The sequence below is a fragment of the Sphaeramia orbicularis genome, unplaced genomic scaffold (genome assembly GCF_902148855.1).
Source record: "Sphaeramia orbicularis unplaced genomic scaffold, fSphaOr1.1, whole genome shotgun sequence".
Classification (NCBI taxonomy): Eukaryota; Metazoa; Chordata; class Actinopteri; order Kurtiformes; family Apogonidae; genus Sphaeramia; species Sphaeramia orbicularis.
In genome coordinates, this window is record NW_021941611.1 from 52,469 (window position 1) to 74,480 (window position 22,012).

The 22,012-nt window shown below is 42.2% G+C and overlaps 1 protein-coding gene across 1 annotated transcript; it reads right to left on the reverse strand.

The window, feature by feature from the left end:
* Positions 1-17,912: 17,912 nt before the first annotated feature.
* Positions 17,913-21,517, reverse strand: LOC115416467 (ferritin, middle subunit-like). Its single transcript, XM_030130241.1, has 4 exons — positions 21,222-21,517; positions 19,407-19,553; positions 18,429-18,554; positions 17,913-18,095 (listed from the first exon to the last, which is right to left on the reverse strand). Exons 1-4 carry the CDS (start codon positions 21,321-21,323, stop codon positions 18,015-18,017), a joined length of 456 nt encoding a protein of 151 aa, XP_029986101.1. The 5' UTR covers positions 21,324-21,517; the 3' UTR covers positions 17,913-18,014.
* Positions 21,518-22,012: the final 495 nt, after the last annotated feature.

The following is a 22,012-nucleotide window of genomic DNA, read 5'->3' on the forward strand; positions in this document are numbered from 1 at the left end:
TAGACCAGACCCAGGTGTGTTAGACCAGACCCAGGTGTGTTAGACCAGACCCAGGTGTGGTCCAGACCCAGGTGTGTTAGACCAGACCCATGTGTGTTAGACCAGACTCAGGTGTGTTAGACCAGACCCAGATGTGGACCAGACCCATGTGTGTTAGACCAGACCCAGGTGTGTTAGACCAGACCCAGATGTGGTCCAGACCCAGGTGTGTTAGACCAGACCCAGATGTGTTAGACCAGACCCAGGTGTGTTAGACCAGACCCAGGTGTGGACCAGACCCAGGTGTGTTAGACCAGACCCAGATGTGGTCCAGACCCAGGTGTGTTAGACCAGACCCAGATGTGTTAGACCAGACCCAGGTGTGGTCCAGACCCAGGTGTGGACCAGACCCAGGTGTGGACCAGACCCAGGTGTGGACCAGACCCATATGTGTTAGACCAGACCCAGATGTGGACCAGACCCATGTGTGTTAGACCAGACTCAAGTGTGTTAGACCAGACTCAGGTGTGTTAGACCAGACCCAAGTGTGTTAGACCAGACCCAGGTGTGTTAGACCAGACCAAAGTGTGGTCCAGACCCAGATGTGGACCAGACCCAGGTGTGTTAGACCAGACCAAGGTGTGTTAGACCAGACCCAGGTGTGGTCCAGACCCAGGTGTGGTCCAGACCCATGTGTGTTAGACCAGACCCAGGTGTGTTAGACCAGACCCAGGTGTGGTCCAGACCCAGATGTGGACCAGACCCAGGTGTGTTAGACCAGACCCAGGTGTGTTAGACCAGACCCAGGTGTGTTAGACCAGACTCAGGTGTGTTAGACCAGACCCATGTGTGTTAGACCAGACCCAGGTGTGTTAGACCAGACTCAGGTGTGTTAGACCAGACTCAGGTGTGTTAGACCAGACCCATGTGTGTTAGACCAGACCCAGGTGTGTTAGACCAGACCCAGATGTGGACCAGACCCATGTGTGTTAGACCAGACCCAGGTGTGTTAGACCAGACCCAGGTGTGGTCCAGACCCAGGTGTGTTAGACCAGACCCATGTGTGTTAGACCAGACTCAGGTGTGTTAGACCAGACCCAGATGTGGACCAGACCCATGTGTGTTAGACCAGACCCAGGTGTGTTAGACCAGACCCAGGTGTGTTAGACCAGACTCAGGTGTGTTAGACCAGACCCAGATGTGGACCAGACCCATGTGTGTTAGACCAGACTCAGATGTGTTAGACCAGACCCAGGTGTGTTAGACCAGACCCAGGTGTGGTCCAGACCCAGATTTGGACCAGACCCAAGTGTGTTAGACCAGACCCAGGTATGTTAGACCAGACCCAGGTGTGGTCCAGACCCAGGTGTGGACCAGACCCAGGTGTGTTAGACCAGACCCAAGTGTGGTCCAGACCCAGGTGTGGACCAGACCCATGTGTGTTAGACCAGACCCAGGTGTGGTCCAGAACCAGGTGTGGTCCAGACCCATGTGTGTTAGACCAGACCCAGGTGTGTTAGACCAGACCCAGGTGTGGTCCAGACCCAGATGTGGACCAGACCCAGGTGTGGACCAGTGGACCAGACCCAGGTGTGTTAGACCAGACCCAGGTGTGTTAGACCAGACCCAGGTGTGGACCAGACCCAGGTGTGTTAGATCAGACCCAGATGTGGTCCAGACCCAGGTGTGTTAGACCAGACCCAGATGTGTTAGACCAGACCCAGATGTGGACCAGACCCATGTGTGTTAGACCAGACCCAGGTGTGGACCAGACCCAGGTGTGTTAGACCAGACCCAGATGTGGTCCAGACCCAGGTGTGTTAGACCAGACCCAGATGTGTTAGACCAGACCCAGGTGTGGTCCAGACCCAGGTGTGGACCAGACCCAGGTGTGGACCAGACCCATATGTGTTAGACCAGACCCAGATGTGGACCAGACCCATGTGTGTTAGACCAGACTCAGGTGTGTTAGACCAGACTCAGGTGTGTTAGACCAGACCCAAGTGTGTTAGACCAGACCCAGGTGTGTTAGACCAGACTCAGGTGTGTTAGACCAGACCCAGGTGTGTTAGACCAGACCCATGTGTGTTAGACCAGACTCAGGTGTGTTAGACCAGACTCAGGTGTGTTAGACCAGACCCATGTGTGTTAGACCAGACTCAGGTGTGTTAGACCAGACCCATGTGTGTTAGACCAGACTCAGGTGTGTTAGACCAGACCTATGTGTGTTAGACCAGACTCAGGTGTGTTAGACCAGACCCATGTGTGTTAGACCAGACCCAAGTGTGGTCCAGACCCAGATGTGGACCAGACCCAGGTGTGTTAGACCAGACCCAGGTGTGTTAGACCAGACCCAGGTGTGGACCAGACCCAGGTGTGTTAGACCAGACCCAGGTGTGGTCCAGACCCAGGTGTGGTCCAGACCCATGTGTGTTAGACCAGACCCAGGTGTGTTAGACCAGACCCAGGTGTGGTCCAGACCCAGATGTGGACCAGACCCAGGTGTGTTAGACCAGACCCAGGTGTGTTAGACCAGACCATGGTGTGGACCAGACCCAGGTGTGGACCAGACCCAGGTGTGTTAGACCAGACCCAGGTGTGGACCAGACCCAGGTGTGTTAGACCAGACCCAGATGTGGACCAGACCCAGGTGTGTTAGACCAGACCCAGATGTGTTAGACCAGACCCAGGTGTGTTAGACCAGACCCAGGTGTGGACCAGACCCAGGTGTGTTAGACCAGACCCAGATGTGGTCCAGACCCAGGTGTGTTAGACCAGACCCAGATGTGTTAGACCAGACCCAGGTGTGGTCCAGACCCAGGTGTGGACCAGACCCAGGTGTGGACCAGACCCAGGTTTGGACCAGACCCATATGTGTTAGACCAGACCCAGATGTGGACCAGACCCATGTGTGTTAGACCAGACTCAGGTGTGTTAGACCAGACCCAGGTGTGTTAGACCAGACTCAGGTGTGTTAGACCAGACCCATGTGTGTTAGACCAGACCCAGGTGTGTTAGACCAGACCCAGGTGTGGTCCAGACCCAGATGTGGACCAGACCCAGGTGTGTTAGACCAGACCCAGGTGTGTTAGATCAGACCCAGGTGTGGTCCAGACCCAGATGTGGACCAGACCCAGGTGTGGACCAGTGGACCAGACCCAGGTGTGTTAGACCAGACCCAGGTGTGGACCAGACCCAGGTGTGTTAGACCAGACCCAGGTGTGGACCAGACCCAGGTGTGTTAGACCAGACCCAGATGTGGTCCAGACCCAGGTGTGTTAGACCAGACCCAGATGTGTTAGATCAGACCCAGGTGTGTTAGACCAGACCCAGGTGTGGACCAGACCCAGGTGTGTTAGACCAGACCCAGATGTGGTCCAGACCCAGGTGTGTTAGACCAGACCCAGATGTGTTAGACCAGACCCAGGTGTGGTCCAGACCCAGGTGTGGACCAGACCCATATGTGTTAGACCAGACCCAGATGTGGACCAGACCCATGTGTGTTAGACCAGACCCAGGTGTGTTAGACCAGACCCAGGTGTGTTAGACCAGACTCAGGTGTGTTAGACCAGACCCAGGTGTGTTAGACCAGACCCAGGTGTGTTAGACCAGACCCAGGTGTGTTAGACCAGACCCAGGTGTTTTAGACCAGACCCAGGTGTGTTAGACCAGACCCATGTGTGTTAGACCAGACCCAGATGTGTTAGACCAGACCCAGGTGTGTTAGACCAGACCCATGTGTGTTAGACCAGACCCAGGTGTGTTAGACCAGACCCAGGTGTGGTCCAGACCCAGATTTGGACCAGACCCAAGTGTGTTAGACCAGACCCAGGTATGTTAGACCAGACCCAGGTGTGGTCCAGACCCAGGTGTGGACCAGACCCAGGTGTGTTAGACCAGACCCAGGTGTGGTCCAGAACCAGGTGTGGTCCAGACCCATGTGTGTTAGACCAGACCCAGGTGTGTTAGACCAGACCCAGGTGTGGTCCAGACCCAGATGTGGACCAGACCCAGGTGTGGACCAGTGGACCAGACCCAGGTGTGTTAGACCAGACCCAGGTGTGGACCAGACCCAGGTGTGTTAGACCAGACCCAGGTGTGGACCAGACCCAGGTGTGGACCAGACCCAGGTGTGTTAGACCAGACCCAGATGTGGTCCAGACCCAGGTGTGTTAGACCAGACCCAGATGTGTTAGACCAGGCCCAGGTGTGTTAGACCAGACCCAGGTGTGGACCAGACCCAGGTGTGTTAGACCAGACCCAGATGTGGTCCAGACCCAGGTGTGTTAGACCAGACCCAGGTGTGGTCCAGACCCAGGTGTGGACCAGACCCATGTGTGTTAGACCAGACCCAGGTGCGGTCCAGAACCAGGTGTGGTCCAGACCCATGTGTGTTAGACCAGACCCAGGTGTGTTAGACCAGACCCAGGTGTGGACCAGACCCAGGTGTGTTAGACCAGACCCAGATGTGTTAGACCAGACCCAGGTGTGTTAGACCAGACCCAGGTGTGTTAGACCAGACCCAGGTGTGGTCCAGACCCAGGTGTGGACCAGACCCAGGTGTGGACCAGACCCAGGTGTGGACCAGACCCATATGTGTTAGACCAGACCCAGACGTGGACCAGACCCATGTGTGTTAGACCAGACCCAGATGTGGACCAGACCCAGGTGTGTTAGACCAGACCCAGGTGTGTTAGACCAGACCCAGGTGTGTTAGACCAGACCCATGTGTGTTAGACCAGACCCATGTGTGTTAGACCAGACCCAGGTGTGTTAGACCAGACCCAGGTGTGTTAGACCAGACCCATGTGTGTTAGACCAGACTCAGGTGTGTTAGACCAGACCCAGGTGTGTTAGACCAGACCCATGTGTGTTAGACCAGACCCAGATGTGTTAGACCAGACCCATGTGTGTTAGACCAGACTCAGGTGTGTTAGACCAGACCCAGGTGTGTTAGACCAGACCCAGGTGTGTTAGACCAGACCCAGGTGTGTTAGACCAGACCCAGGTGTGTTAGACCAGACTCAGGTGTGTTAGACCAGACCCATGTGTGTTAGACCAGACCCAGATGTGTTAGACCAGACTCAGGTGTGTTAGACCAGACTCAGGTGTGTTAGACCAGACTCAGGTGTGTTAGACCAGACTCAGGTGTGTTAGACCAGACCCAGGTGTGTTAGACCAGACCCAGGTGTGTTAGACCAGACCCAGGTGTGTTAGACCAGACCCATGTGTGTTAGACCAGACCCAGATGTGTTAGACCAGACTCAGGTGTGTTAGACCAGACTCAGGTGTGTTAGACCAGACCCAGGTGTGTTAGACCAGACCCATGTGTGTTAGACCAGACCCAGGTGTGTTAGACCAGGGCAGTTACAGTCCAGTTCCTCCAGGTTCCACACTCAGTCCAGTTTCAGACTGAACCAGAATCAGAACCTGAGAACTGGTCAGTGACGACGCTGACGACAGTTTTAGTGTCAAACGAACCTTCACTTCTGCCACTGTTCACTTTGACGAACTGTCCAAACAAGAGGACGTGAAGAACCTGAAAAAGGACGTTTGTGAAGAAACAGAAGTTCAGTTTTATTGGAACCCTTGGCGTGCTGGTTCTGGGCCGTGGGCCGTATGTTTGACAGCTGTGTGTTAGTGTTTGTGGAACATCTGCGGGAACGTCTTCATCCTGTCTGTGGTCCAGTAGGTCCAGTAGACGGACGCTGGCTCCTCTTCCTGCTTCAGGGGGTCTGAAACTGTGGCCACTGGTTGGATCTGAGGATCAGGGAACACACTTAGAACGGCTCTGGGTTCCTCTGCCCCCCCGCCTTCATGAAGGTTAGAACGTTCAGCGTTCCAGCGCTCCAACAGTCACATGTTGATTCCACTGGTCGTTCTGGAGGCTGCAGTGTGTGGACTGTTGTGATCAGATGTTATTTGAGTTACCAGCAGTAGTAGGCGCTGCTGCCTCAGGTAATAAGTTGTAATGACAGGTAGAGTAAGAAGGTAGTACGGAAAATGGCATGGTGTAAGAGATGACTAATGAGCGCATTATTAAAAACAGAGGGACACAGTTCAACAACGTCTCTTCTCTCTTAAAATACACGAACACCACATGGTACCAGGAGTGAACTGACTGGCCAAGAGGAAGCCGACATGGATTTAAAGCCGCCGGAAAGCCTGAAATTGACGGGTAATGTCGACGAAAATTGGCGTGTCTTCAAGCAGCAGTTGAACCTGTATGTCACGGCTATGGGACTGGAGTCGGAGCCGGACACAAGGAAGGTAGCGCTCTTGCTAACGCTCGCAGGGCCACAGGCCATTGAAGTATACAATACTTTTGTGTTCGATGCAGCTGATGATAGTGAGAAGATGGATGTTGTGCTCACTGAGTTTGACGCTCACTGCACGCCGAAGAAAAACGACACATATGAAAGATACATGTTTAGGTCTCGTGTGCAGCAACATAATGAGCCATTGGACAGTTTTCTGACCGCTCTGCGTTTAAAAGCGCAGTCGTGTAATTTTGGGACATTAAAAGACTCCGTGGTCAGAGACCAAATAGTTTTTGGTGTTGATAAAAAGTTAAGAGAGAGCTTACTCCGTCAATCGGATCTGACGCTAGAATCTGCCATTAAAATGTGCCAAGCGAGTGAACTGTCACAAAAGCACATGAAAACTTTCAGTGACACGTCCAGCGCACCTGTGAGTGAAGGAGCAGCCGTCGGCGCAGTGTCGTTTCAGGGGAGACGTCGCCAACATGCCCGGCCCGCACAGCGGACCGAGGATGCTACGTTCCACTGCAGGCGATGCGGCACACAGCATAAGCCTGAGCAATGTCCAGCTTTTGGTAAACGATGCTCTAACTGCCAGCGGAAGAATCATTTTGCCAAACAGTGTTTCTCCAAAAGGAAGGAGGGAAAGAAAGGCAAGCATGTCCATGTTGTAGAGGAAACAGATTTAAGTGACACATTTTTTGTCGGCTTAGTGAACTGTGAAGAGGATCCAGAACAGGTAAACCACGCAGCCAAAGAGGACAAATGGATAGCTCCTCTACTAGTCAATGACACTATAGTCACTATGAGACTGGACACAGGGGCAAAAGTGAACCTCATCAGCATCTCCGACATCAGAGATACGCAAGTTAAACCACATATCCACAGGCAAAAAATAGGATTAAAAGACTATAATGGATAGCCGATAGAGTGCCTTTGCACTTGCAAACTAAAAGTCACTGTCAAAAACAAAGTACACCACATACACTTTTCAGTAGTGAATGAAAAATGTGAATCACTCTTAGGTGACAAATCTTGTGAAGAGCTGGGGCTAGTGAAAAGAGTGTACTGTATAGGAAAAGATCTTACAAGTGACACAGTGGACTTTATAGTACAGAATTTTACAGAAGTTTTTAAAGGGTTTGGTACACTTCCCTTTACATACAAAATCCAGCTTAAGGAAGGTGCACAGCCAGTTGTACATGCTCCACGCAGGGTCCCAGCCCCATTACGTGATGCTCTCAAGCGTGAACTAGATAGAATGATCAACTTAGGCGTGATCAAAAAAGTTGAGGAGCCCACTGATTGGGTTAATTCAGTGGTTGTCACAAAGAAGAAGAATGGTGAGTTGAGAACATGCATGGACCCAAAAGATCTCAATGAGAACATCAAGCGTGAACATTATCAGATACCCACACGTGAGGAAATAATAAGTGAAATGGCAGGAGCTAGCTATTTCACAAAGCTTGACGCCTCACAAGGTTTTTGGCAGTTAAAACTTGATGAGAGCAGCACTAAACTATGTACTTTCAACACACCTTTTGGGAGGTACTGCTTTCTTAGACTGCCTTTTGGAATAAAATCAGCACCGGAGATATTCCATCGAGCAATGGAACAGATCATTGAAGGTTTGGAAGGGGTTCGAGTCTACATTGATGACATCATCATATGGGGATCCACCCTCCAAGAGCACAATCAAAGGCTGTACAAAGTGATGGAACGCACACAAAAGTATGGACTAAAGCTCAACAGGAACAAGTGTGAATTTGCAGTGCAGGAGATTCTCTTCCTAGGAGACAAACTCACAGCTCAAGGAGTTCAGCTGGACAAAGACAAGATAAAAGCAATACTGAACATGCCAAGACCAACAGACGAAGCAGGTGTGTTGCGCATTATGGGAATGGTGAACTTTATTGGTAAATTTATTCCCAATCTCACTGCAAGAACATCCTGCATTCATGAGCTGTTACATAATGATTGTGACTTTAAATGGGCTACCAAACATGAACAAGAGTGGCAAAAACTAAAAAAGACACTTACCACAGCACCTGCTTTAGCTTACTATGACCATAACAAAAAGCTTAAAGTGTCCACAGATGCATCCAAAGATGGAATTGGAGCAGTGCTTCTGCAAGCCGAGGGACAACACTGGAAACCAGTAGCTTATGCGTCAAGGGCCATGACAAAGTCAGAATGCAGGTATGCACAGATTGAAAAAGAGTGTTTGGGTTTAGCCCATGGATGGGAGCGTTTTCATAGCTATGTGTCTGGACTACCGTCTTTCACTGTGGAAGCTGATCATCGTCCACTGGTCTCCATTATCAAAAAGAACCTAAATGAAATGTCACCACGGATTCAGCGTATAATGATGAGAATGCAGAGATATGATTTTGAACTTGTTTACACACCTGGGAAACATTTAGTGCTGGCAGATGCCTGGTCCAGAGCACCTACTGACAGCAGCGTGAGTGCAACAGAGGAGGACAGTGAAAGCCACATTAACATGGTGAGTGTTGCACTACCAGTGTCTGACACAGCAGATGCAACGGCCCAGGACACAGAGCTACAGTGTGTCATTCAGAATATGGATGAAGGCTGGCCTGCTGGTTCATGCTCTCACTTCTATCATGTTAGAGGTGATCTCAGTTTTGTGGATGGATTACTATTAAAGAGAGAAAGAATGGTCATTCCCCAAGCTTTGAGGCCAGATGTGCTAAACAGAATACATGAAGGACATCTCGGAATTGAAAAATGCAAAAGGAGAGCGAGAGAGTCAGTGTACTGGCCCGAGCTAAACAAAGACGTCGAGACACTGATAAGTAAATGTGAAACGTGCCAGAAACATAGAAGCAAACAAAGCAAAGAACCAATGGTGATGTCAGAACTGCCCACATCCCCTTGGCACAAAGTAGGGATGGACTTGTTTCACCTCAAAGGTAAAGACTATCTTGTAGTAATAGATTACTACTCAAACTTTCCAGAAATGGCACTACTCACTGTTAGAACCAGAGACACAAGACTTGGACCCAAATGCACAACCAACAGACGGGAGTAAAGTTAATGAGTGTTTATTAAACACGGACAGGATTAACAGTTCACAAAAAGGGTTCTTTAAGGAGTCTTCGCAGGTCAGACTGTGTGAGTTCGTCACGGCGTCCGAGACCAACAAGGGGAGTTCTCTGCCCGGGTCGGGAGCACACCAGGGGAACCCGACTAGGAGTAAGCAGAGGAGAGTCAGGGGACAGACCAGGTCATACACAGAGGATCCAGAAAACAGGCAACGGTACATGGGGAAAAAGCAAAGCACTAACCGTGAGTCCAGGCAAAAGTCGAAAACCAGTGAGACAGAATCAGGCAGAGGTACAGACAGGGATCAGGCAGGCTCAGAAGACGAGGAACAAACCGGGTCAGGAACGAACAGACAGGCAGATGAACAGGTTCAGAGAAACGCTGGTAAGTAAACACAACACGAGGAAGGAATACGAACTGGCACAGGACAGGGGAAAACACAGGGCTTAAATACACAGAAGGGAGGGAAGACAATGAGACACAGGTGGAACAAATCAGGGCGGAGACAGGTAATCAACACAGGTGGAACAATCAGGGAGAGGAAGCAAAGACACCAGACATGACACAAGAGGAGGATTAACAAAATAAAACAGGAAATGACACACAAGACAGACAAAACATACAAGAGTCCAGTACTGATATGACACTGTCAAACACCTCATCAGCATGTGTGATAACCCACACTAAACCTATATTTGCCAGACGTGGCATTCCACACATCGTTGTGACAATGGACCATGTTTCAGTAGCAGGGAGTGGAAGATGTTTGCAGAACAATATGAGTTCTGTCATGTCACATCAAGTCCACACTGTGCACAATCAGATGGACAAGCTGAGGAAGGTGTTCACATTCTAAAGCAACTACTAAAGAAAGCAGCAGACAGCAATGCAGATCCCTATTTGGCACTTCTCAGTTACTGTGCATCTCCTCTTCAATGTGGACTCTCACCTGCAGAACTATTCATGAACTGGAAACTGCGTACTACACTTCCTAGCTATACCAACAATACAGTGCAAAAGAAACATGCAAAACTTGACGACAAACTCAAACGTCAGAAAAAGAGACAAAAGACTTTCTATGATATTTCAGCCAAATCACTCTGTCCACTGGCATTTAATGACGCAGTTAGGATCGAGGATGCAGAGGGCTGGAACACAAAAGCAACTGTGTTAAAGGAAGTTGCTCCAAGGTCATTTACAGTGAGAACCGAGGATGGACGGGTACTCGGGCGCAATCGCCGCAGTCTCTTGAAGACTCCGCAAACTGCCAGTGAGCCCAGTGGTGCTCACAGTGATCTGACAATGGACACACCACCTATGGACTGTAACAGAAATAATACATCAGACAAACCAGAGCGAAGAAGGTCTACACATGAAATAAAGAAACCAGACAAACTACATTTGTAAAAGCTAAACATAAACAGCTTTTGTTCTAAAAAAAAAAAATGTATAATGGGTATAAAATGCTTATATGTATTTGGATGTGTTTTCTTATAAGCATAGTTTGTTGTAGCGGATTGCTGCATGTCATTGGATGTGTCATTGTTCTTGAGCTGAGAGTTCACAAAAGAAAAATGTTGATGACTGTGCTTACAATGTAATGTTAACCACAGATTATTCATCTTCAAAGAAAGAGGGATGTTGTGATCAGATGTTATTTGAGTTACCAGCAGTAGTAGGCGCTGCTGCCTCAAGTAATAAGTTGTAATGACAGGTAGAGTAAGAAGGTAGTACGGAAAAATGGCATGGTGTAAGAAATGGCCACTGAGTGCATTATTAAAAACAGAGCAACACAGTTCAACAACGTCTCTTCTCTCTTAAAATACACGAACACCACATGGACCAGCTGCATTCATCATCTTCAGACTCAGACCAACAGGCGATCACCAACAGAAAACGTTCAAAACCAGGTGAACATACAGACCAAACATCTGCAGGATGATCTCAGACAGCTGGACCAGTGTCTGCACTAGGAAGACTGGGATCACACTCAACTAGGACTGGGATTGGTCCGCAGCATAAGGATGGAATTCTGAGAACCGTTCAGTCCACACATTCATGAGAACATTCAGTCTGAACACTGTTCACTCCTGCACAGAAGAACCTCCTGCTCTGCTCCATCTGCTTCTGCAGCGTCCACAGAAGAACCTCCTGCTCTGCTCCATCTGCTTCTGCAGCGTCCACAGAAGAACCTCCTGCTCTGCTCCATCTGCTTCTGCAGCGTCCACATGGAATCATTCTGTGGAACTGGGAGCTTCTGTAAAACTAGCCTTTATAAACCTGGACCACCGGGGGCGGGACCACCAGGGGGCGGGACCACCAGGGGGCGGGACCACCAGGGGGCAGGACCACCAGGGGGCGGGACCACCAGGGGGCAGTATACACAGGAGGACAGTCTGCTCTGAACAGATTCTTCTGGACATTTTCTGAACATTGAGAATTTTCTTGCCAACATCTGAGCCTGAGCACAGAACACCTGACATCATCATCATCATCATCATCATCGTACATTTGATCTGTAATACAGTCACTGAAATACTTTGTTGGTGCTCACTCTCAGCTCCTGTCCTTTTTTTTTTTTTCTGTTTCTCAGCTCCTGTCCTTTTTTTTTTCTGTTTCTCAGCTCCTGTCCTTTTTTTTTTTTTTCTGTTTCTCAGCTCCTGTCCTTTTTTTTTTTTTATTTTTAGATAATGTACATTTTTTTTATGTTTTAAGATATGTCTTTTTTTTTTTTTTTCAGATCAGTATTTTTTTTTTTTTTATGTTTTAAGATATGTACTTTTTTTTTTATTTTTTCAGTAATGTAATTTTTTTTTTCTTTTTATCAGATACTGTTTTTTTTTTTTTTATGTTATCAGAATGTCCTTTTTTTTTCTTTTTATCAGATCTGTATTTTTTTTTTTTATGTTTATAAGCTCATGTAATTTTTTTTTTTTTTTTTTTCTAAGATAATGTCATTTTTTTTTATTTTTAAGCTCTGTAATTTTTTTTTTTTTTGTTTATAAGCTATGTATTTTTTTTTTATTTTTAGAGACTGAATTTTTTTTTTTTATTTTTAAGATATGTATTTTTTTTTTTTTATGTTTATAAGATATGTTTTTTTTTTTTTTATAATATGTTTTTTTTTTTTTCTGTTTAAGTCATGTATTTTTTTTATTTTTTAAGATCCTGTAGTTTTTTTTTTTTATTTTTAAGCTAACTGTCATTTTTTTTTTTTTATGTTTATCAGATCTGTTTTTTTTTTTTTTATTCAGCTCCTGTAATTTTTTTTTTTTTTGTAAATCATGTAATTTTTTTTATGTTTATCAGCTAATGTAATTTTTTTTTCTGTTTATAAGTAATGTTTTTTTTTTTTTATGTTCTAAGCTCTGTCCTTTTTTTTTTTTTTTTATAAGAATGTCATTTTTTTTTTTTATGTTTATCAGATGTCAATTTTGTTTATGTTTATCAGCTCTGTCCTTTTTTTTTTTATGTTTATCAGCTCCTGTACTTTTTTTTTTTATGTTAAGTCTGTAGTTTTTTTTTTTTTATAAGATAATGTCCTTTTTTTTTTTCTGTTTATAAGATACTGTATTTTTTTTTATTTTCTCAGCATGTCTTTTTTTTTTTATTTTTATCAGTCATGTCCTTTTTTTTTTTTTCTGGTTTAAGCTAATGTATTTTTTTTTGTTTATCAGATCCTGTCTTTTTTTTTCGGTTCTAAGAAATGTCCATTTTTTTTTTATGTTTCTAAGATAATGTAATTTTTTTTTTTATGTTATAAGATATGTCATTTTTTTTTTTATTTTTCTAAGCTCATGTCCTTTTTTTTTTTTAGTTTCTAAGCATACTGTTTTTTTTATGTTTCTAAGCTATGTCCTTTTTTTTTTTTTATGTTTATAAGATATGTTTTTGTTTTTTTTAGTTTATCAGACTGTCCTTTTTTTTTTTGTTCTAAGTATGTAATTTTTTTTATTGTTCTAAGATCTGTAATTTTTTTTTTTTTTATGTTTATAAGATAAGTAATTTTTTTTTTATTTTTATCAGTAATGTATTTTTTTTTTTCGTTCTAAGATCTGTTTTTTTTTTTTATTTTATCAGTTTTTTTTTTTTTTTGTTTCTCAGTAATGTATTTTTTTTTTTTTTATGTTCAGATAATGTCCTTTTTTTTTTATGTTTGATCAGCTCTGTTTTTTTTTTTTTTTTGATGTTTTAAGATACTGTAATTTTTTTTTTTATGTTTATAAGATATGTAACTTTTTTTTTGTAAGTCCTGTAATTTTTTTTTTTTTTTATGCTCCTGTACTTTTTTTTTTATGTTTCAAGATAATGTATTTTTTTTTTTAAGATCTGTACTTTTTTTTTTTTCTTTTTAAGATATGTCCTTTTTTTTTTTTTTGTTTTCATCCTGTTTTTTTTTATTTTCTCAGCTATGTTTTTTTTTTTTTTTATGTTTATAGAATGTACATTTTTTTTTTTTTGTTTTATAAGCTAATGTATTTTTTTCTTTTTTTTCTAAGATAATGTCTTTTTTTTTTTTTTGTATCAGATAATGTCCTTTTTTTTTTTTTATTTTTATCAGCTCCATGTCATTTTTTTTTTTTTCTTTTTTCAGATCCTGTCTTTTTTTTTTTTTTGTTTCTAAGAGTCAGAAGTTTTTTTTATTTTTATCAGATAGTATTTTTTTTTTTTTCGTTAGCTCTGTCCTTTTTTTTTTTTTTATCAGCTCTGTATTTTTTTTTTTCTTAAGATAACATGTACTTTTTTTTTTTTTGTTGCTAAGACTGTACTTTTTTTTTTTTTTAAGTCATGTAACTTTTTTTTTTTTTCTGTTCTCAGCTGTATTTTTTTTTCTGTTTCTAAGCTCCTGTTTTTTTTTTTTATGTCTTCAGATCATGTACTTTTTTTTTTTTTGTTTAAGTCTGTCATTTTTTTTTTTTTTTTTATCTATGTACTTTTTTTTTTTTATGTTTATCAGACTGTACTTTTTTTTTTTCTTTTTCTCAGATCCTGTTTTTTTTTTTTATCAGCTCATGTCATTTTTTTTTGTTTTAAGCTAGTACTTTTTTTTATTTTTAAAGAATGTATTTTGTTTTTTTTATTTTCAAGATCTGTAATTGTTTTTTTTTTGTTATAAGATCCTGTAATTTTTTTTTTCTTTTTCTAAGATCTGTATTTTTTTTTTTTTCTGTTTCTCAGCTTTTTTTTTTTTTTTTTTATCAGATCCTGTCATTTTTTTTTTTTGTTTAAGATAATGTATTTTTTTTTATTTTTCTCAGCTAACTGTCTTTTTTTTTTTGTTATAAGATACTGTTTTTTTTTTTAGGTTTATAAGATCCTTATTTTTTTTTATGTTTATAGCTGTCTTTTTTTTTTCTTTTTATCAGATCTGTTTTTTTTTTTTTATGTCTCAGATGTCCTTTTTTTTTATGTTTCTCAGCTCCTGTCCTTTTTTTTTTTTGTTTCTAGCTCAGTTTTTTTTTTTTTTGTTTCTAGATCCTGTACTTTTTTTTTTATGTTTATAAGCTCTGTTTTTTTTTTTTTTTATCAGATACTGTTTTTTTTTTTTTTATGTCTAAGATAATGTCTTTTTTTTTTTTCTTTTATCAGCTCTGTTTTTTTTTTTTTTTTCGTTTCTCAGATCCTGTCATGTTTTTTTTTTTTATAAGCTCTGTTTTTTTTTTTTTTTCTAGTTTCTAAGCTAATGTCATTTTTTTTTTTTGTTTCTCAGTAATGTTTTTTTTCTGTTCTCAATCCTGTCTTTTTTTTTTGTTTCTCAGTACTGTCCTTTTTTTTTTCTTTTCTCAGCTGTCCTTTTTTTTTTTTTTTTCAGCTCCTGTCTTTTTTTTTTTTTCGTTCTAGATACTGTCCTTTTTTTTATTTTTCTCAGCCTGTGTTTTTTTTTTTTTGTTCTCAGCTACTGTTTTTTTTTTTTTTTCTGTTTATCAGCTAATGTCCTTTTTTTTTTCTGTTTCTCAGCTCTGTCTTTTTTTTTTTTCTGTATCAGCTCCTGTCCTTTTTTTTTTTTTTTTCTGTTTATCAGCTCTGTCATTTTTTTTTTTTCTGTTTCTCAGATCTGTCCTTTTTTTTTTTCTGTTTCTCAGCTCCTGTCTTTTTTTTTCTTTTTTCAGCTCTGTCTTTTTTTTTTTTTTTTGTTTCTAAGCTCTGTCCTTTTTTTTCTTTTTCTCAGCTCCTGTCCTTTTTTTTTTTTTTCTGTTTCTCAGCTCCTGTCCTTTTTTTTTTTTTCTGTTTCTCAGCTCCTGTCCTTTTTTTTTTTTTTTTCTGTTTCTCAGCTCCTGTCCTTTTTTTTTTTCTTTTTCTCAGCTCCTGTCCTTTTTTTTTTTTTTTTTCTGTTTCTCAGCTCCTGTCCTTTTTTTTTTTCTGTTTCTCAGCTCCTGTCCTTTTTTTTTTTTTCTGTTTCTCAGCTCCTGTCCTTTTTTTTTTTTTCTGTTTCTCAGCTCCTGTCCTTTTTTTTTTCTTTCTGTTTCTCAGCTCCTGTCCTTTTTTTTTTTTCTGTTTCTCAGCTCCTGTCCTTCCAGGTAAACATGAGGCCAGTTCAGGTCCTGGTTCCTTCAGTTGTGCAGGTCTAAACTGGGCTCTTCGTGCTCCTGTATTGTCCTTCACATGTCAGACCACAGTCAGAACACATCAGCTGTTCAAACCCAGCGCTGTCAGGGAAAATGGACAAACCATCAGCAGACATGAGGTGATTGGTTCTGCTGTTAAACAGAACCAGTTCTACATCCATTCAGCTGTTCAGACAGATGGTCCATGTACGCCTAAAAGAGTGCAGGAGAAAGCAGCCCCCCCCCCCCCCCCACACACACACACACCACACACCCCGTTGCTTGAATTGTTTTGTGAGAGGAACTTCTTCTTTTTCCCATTTAGAACAGACTCTTAATATCAGATCCACCTCTGGAACGGTTAAGAACATCACACAACAGCCTTTATGACTGTAGGCCTGACTGTAGGACTGACTGTAGGCCTGACTGTAGGACTGACTGTAGGCCTGACTGTAGGACTGACTGTAGGCCTGACTGTAGGCCTGACTGTAAGACTGACTGTAGGCCTGACTGTAGGCCTGACTGTAGGACTGACTGTAGGCCTGACTGTAGGACTGACTGTAGGCCTGTTGGATTAGACTGTATCTGCTAAAAATGTGGATCCAGTAAATTGGATAATCTACGTGTTTCCATGACAACTGTTCTTCCTGGTTTCATGTGACCACAGGTTGGATCCTATTTCAGATGTCCATGTAAACACCTTATTCCAGTTGAAACAGAACAGTTCAGATTAAATTTAAACCTGATTAAAGTCAGTGGTTTAATCCTCTTTTTATTTTGGTCTAAATTCTTCCTGGACATGTAAAGCCTTTATTCCGTTTGGACTTTATTCCTTCCATTCTGCACATGCTCAGTGTCTTGTCCTGTGGCGATGACGCACACATTCTGCGCTGGTGGAAGAATCAGCACTGCAGTCTAGTCTTCCCAAATCGTTCCAGTGGAATATTCTGATGGGATCTACCAGCCTGGAAAACCCTGAAGGAACAGTTCAACACTGGCTTTGGATTCATTCATTTGTCCTGAACTAATGAGTTCCACAAGTGGGACAAACAGTTTGAACTGCAGCCCTAACGTTAGCTTAGCTTAGCCTAGCTTAGCATAACAGCTTCATTCCTCTGCTCAGACGTAGCCAGGCTTTTAGAGGTGATTTGTAGTATTTTAGGAGTGATTTTGGTCAGTTCAGTTCTCCTAATCATTCCTTTAGTCCGCTGGGGTCAGTATGATCACAAACTGAGGCTCAGATCATGGTCATGTGACTTACTGCAGGAAGAACATCTGGGAAATAAAAACTAATGCAAAACTAAAACGCTAAAGCAAAGCTAATTTAGCGCATGCATCCCTTCAACAAAAAGATTTTCCAACTTCCGTCAACACAACAGTCCACAGATTGTATGAGTGCAGTAAGTCGCAGATCTGAAGAAATAATTAGAGAGAATCGGATTTGACAAAATCACTGAGAAAAGACGACAAATCACCTTTAAAGAACTGGATATGTGTGACCACGGAAATGCACTGACTATGCTAAGCTAAGCTAACAGAAGGGCTAAGCTTAGCTAACAGAAGGGCTAAGCTAACAGAAGGGCTAAGCTAAGCTAACAGAAGGGCTAAGCTAAGCTAACAGAAGGGCTAAGCTAAGCTAACAGAAGGGCTGCCAGAACCCAATAAAGATTATTCAGGTTTAATGTTTCCATGAAACAGAAAAGACTTCAGTTCTGGATTAATTTCTCCTGGAAAACTAAACAGATTTAAAACCATCATGGAACCACATCCTCTGACATGTCTGTGTCAGATTTTAAACCCATGTCTGTAAATGCACAGATGGAGGAGACGCCAAAGTCCAGCACAAAACTTTTATTGAGTGAAGACAGATCAGAACATTTAGAGCACATGTGTTAACCGTGTCTGGACGGGAGGTCAGAGGTCACATGACCACAGCCTGATGCCACATGGACTCACAGGGGGTCTAGAGTAGACCAGCTGAAGCAGATTACAGACAGGTTTATTCTGAAGGACCAACAGAAGGAGGGGGTGGGGCTGAGCTGCAGGCTCTGCCCACCACACTGACGGCTCCACCCAGGCCGCCGCCTTTAGCTCTTCCCTCCCAGGGAGTGCTTGTCGAACAGGTACTCGGCCATCTTGTTGTTGGCAGCGTCCATGCGGCTCAGGTTGCTGATGTAGTCTCCAGCTTTTTGATGGCCTCCACCTGCTCGTTCAGGTAATGGCTCTCCAGGAAGTCACACAGCTGAGGACGCAAAAAACAACCGATTAGTCCGACAGAAAGTCAACCTTTAGGAACATCTGTTGGACTTACTGACTCAGATTTAAAGTGACAGGGTTTCAATTCTTGATCCTGTTCTGATGTGAGAACCCATGTGTCCAGAACTCCAGTCTAACATTTATTCTACATCTAATAAAAATGGGTTTTATCTGAAGTCGTTTTTTTTATCTCAGTACATATTCATGTTTAAAATGGAGCCAGAGTGCTTCAAACATTGGTCTGTATGTGGTTTGAATGTCCAGCCCCTCTGTAGGACCATTAGGACCGAGCAGAACCCCAGGCCCAAGTAGAACTCACATGGGGGTCCACATGGTCAGAGGCCAGTTTGTGCAGGTCCAGCAGGGCCTGGTTGACGTTCTTCTCCAGCTGCAGGGCACACTGCATGGCCTCCAGCCCACTACCCCACTCATCACGCTCCGGTTTCTATGGAGACAGAGAGAGAGATCAGAGCCAATAAACCCCACTAGGGATGGAACCATTACCAGTAGAACAGTAAATGGCAGTAAAATCACAGACAGTATTACCGTTTAAATTCTCATGGTAACTGTTTGATTTACTGCACTTTTAGGGGAATAAACCTTATGGAAAGATCTGCTTTTTATGTCAAATATTTGAGTATAGTTTGAATTTATTACAATTTTAATTTTCTATACCTAATATTTGGAACCAATTTTCACTTTTAAAGTCTGTGAAAAGGTTCATTAAACATCTGTGTTATTTATGCATTATACACATTTTTCAAATTGGATTTTATATTTTTTTCTGTTTTCTGGCCTTTTCTGTTGATATAGTAGGTTAAAGTGAACTTTTAACAGACACTATGAAAAAAACTCAAAACAACTCAAACTTGATAGAAAATGGTCAAACAATGGCCTTAAGGTTCCATCGTTAATGCACAGTCATATGTTTGTTGTTTACATTTGAATATTTCTGCCAACAGAAAGTACATTGTGCCTATTTTATTTGTTCCAAAATACAGCTTTGTTAAATTATTTCAGTGTGTGTATTAGTACTTTTTGAGCATAATTTCAACAATACCGCGATAATAATAATGATAACTGATATGAAATCTTCATATGGTTCCATCCCTAAACCACAGACATCATGTCAATCAACAGCCATCAGATTCTAAACACATCATCCAAAAAGTTCAAATGTTCATTTCTCCAGAACCTTCTGAGCACGTGCGTGGGGATACGTTTTAAACTAGACTCAGACTGTGTTCAACCGTATGTTCAGGTTCTCTGGACAGTCACATGTGCGCCCTCTACCAACCTTGACGTCCTGGAGGAAGATGCGTCCCCCCCTCTTGTTCTGGAAGGACAGCAGCTTCTCTGCGTGTTCCCTCTCCTCGTCGCTGTTCTCCTTGAAGAAGTGGGCGAATCCCGGCAGGGCCACGTCGTCACGGGAGAAGTAGAAGGCCTAGAGGAGTCACAGAGGAACAACAGTCATTATGGGGCAGCGGACCTGTCATTATTGACTAAAATCACCATGACAGACTGTAATTATGAGGCCGGCAGTGGTCAGACAGTGACTCAGGGTGACTTACGGGAGTCTAGTCAAGCAAAAAATGGAGCTGCGACACAAAAAAAAAAAAAAAAAAAAAGGTGGTCTAAGCATGAAGCAGCATTTTTAGTTTGCGGTGGGTGATAAGCATGGGGTGGAGGTGTGGACGGAGCACTGCCAGGACGAGATAAACTGCTCCACAGCACAGGAACACCCAAACAACTTCAGTTTATTTAGTGGTTGCACAATCAGCCATGTTTTTTAATTCTAAAGAAAAATAATTTTACCCGAATTCTGAGCAAAACACAAAATTAAACTGCTTTTTGCAACAGATACATTTTTTGTCCAAGTATTTCATCAAAGTTAATGTACAAAACATTCATGACATAAGTTCTTTGACAAACCAAAAAAGGGAGAGGTGTAAAGGGCACAGGAGGGATAAAAAAACAACAACAACAACTAATAACAAATAGAGTAAAACAGAGGCTAGGGCTTTTTTAGAGTCATATTTTCTCCAATAATATTAAAACGTTTGCAGGCATTTTTCTTTTGTAAGAGATTCAGGGCTTTTAACAAGTGAGGACAATAAAGGATTTCTTATCTTATCTTACCTTACAACAATATGAAAAACAAAATCTGGGATTTGTGCAAATTTATGTAACAAGAATGGGGAAAAATGTTACAGAAGAAATATAGAAATACATTTGGAGACATGGTGGGAATGGTTAACAACTATTACAACTATCTGAAACAAAAAAATTAAGACATTTTAAATGTAATGAAAATATTGAAACAAAAAAAATAAACAAATCTGACTAGACAATAGGGTGCAAAGGACTAAGGCAAGATACAATTTAAAACAGCTAGGACTTGGATCAACTAAAAGTTTTCTGGCTTTTTTTTTTTTTTACATATTTACAATATACTGAAGAGATTTGTAATACTTAATAAAATAACAAAAAACAGTTAAAGGAAGGTTTCATGTTTTTTCCACTTCCAAGTATGAATATAATATTTACCCAAAGTTATAATAAGGTTAACAATATCTTTGAAATTAACTTCTGATGAATCCATAAAATAAAATCACATGAAGGATGGAATATTCCAGTTTTCAACAACAACCAACCGTGAATATCCCCCAAAAAGGAAATGCTGTGTGAACAATTACAAAATAAATGATCAATGGTTTTGGCTTCAGATGAACAGAAAACACAGGGATCCACATCAAACTTAAATCTTTTATGCAAAAAAAAAATCCTTAACAGGGTAAACTGAACATGCAATTTTGAAATGAGTTTCTTTTACTTTGGAGCAACAGGACACCACAGATTTAAAAAACACATTTTCCCCTCAGAGTGGTTTCTATGTTTTGTGTTTAAATACTTGCATTTGTGTTTATGGAACCGCTTCCGGGTATTGAACTACAGCCAGTACATGGGTGTACCTGGGAAATGTAGTTTTATTACCCATTTCCGCCAACACAATGTTCGGCTAACGCGGGCAGAGACGTCAAACAAAGACTCCAAACCCGCAGAGTTTCAGACTAACCCCACCCGTGTGTGTGTGTTCGGTCAGCGGACTCACCATGGAGGTGTAGGTGTAGGAGGCGAACAGCTCCATGTTGACCATCCGGTTAACGGCGGCCTCACAGTCGCGGTGGTAGTTCTGACGCACCTGGGACTCCATTTTGGCTGGCGTTTCTGCTGCCTTTTCTTAACAAAACTGTACAAAAATAAAGCTCTTGGTCGACTTCGTCAGTAGTGTTCAAGTAGAAAAAGGTGGTCGGCGTTAGGAAGGCAAACTTCTGAAGAAGAAGAAGAAAAACCGGAGGAAGAAGTTCCGTCCAAACACTGTTGAAGCAAGAACTCCTGAAGGATCTGAAATGGCAGCCGAGCCTCCGCCTTTTATACAGCCAACGACCACGTGACCCTGACGCAGCGTCTGGGCCAATCAAGGAGCTCAGGAAGCACGTGACGCAGACGAGACCGAAACAATAAAATGATCTTGCAAAAATTAGGCTGACGTCACGAATGACCTTCTGACCCATGAATCAGCATTTTAGCAAATGATAAAAAAAGCATTTTAGCGCAAAATTAAACAGCATAAATGTAAATACTGATTAAAATACAGAATATAGGGGAATGTGTAAGTGTTAGCTGTGCCCTGTAGACCCAATAAGTATATAAAAAGGAATAATAATAATAATAATAACAATAATAATAATGATAATAATAATAATAATGATGATGATAACAATAATAATAATAATAATAATAATAATGATGATAACAACAACAACAACAATAATAATACTACTAATAATACTAATACTACTACTACTACTAATAATAATAATAATAATAATAATACAAGTG

Coding starts and splice junctions, on each gene's coding strand:
- LOC115416467 (XM_030130241.1), bottom strand. CDS start 21,323: ATGGAGTCCCAGGTGCGTCAGAACTACCACCGCGACTGTGAGGCCGCC. Junction 18,555..19,406: donor TCTTCCTCCAGGACGTCAAG/GTTGGTAGAGGG, acceptor CTGTCTCCATAG/AAACCGGAGCGTGATGAGTG. Junction 18,096..18,428: donor CTGACCATGTGGACCCCCAT/GTGAGTTCTACT, acceptor TTGCGTCCTCAG/CTGTGTGACTTCCTGGAGAG.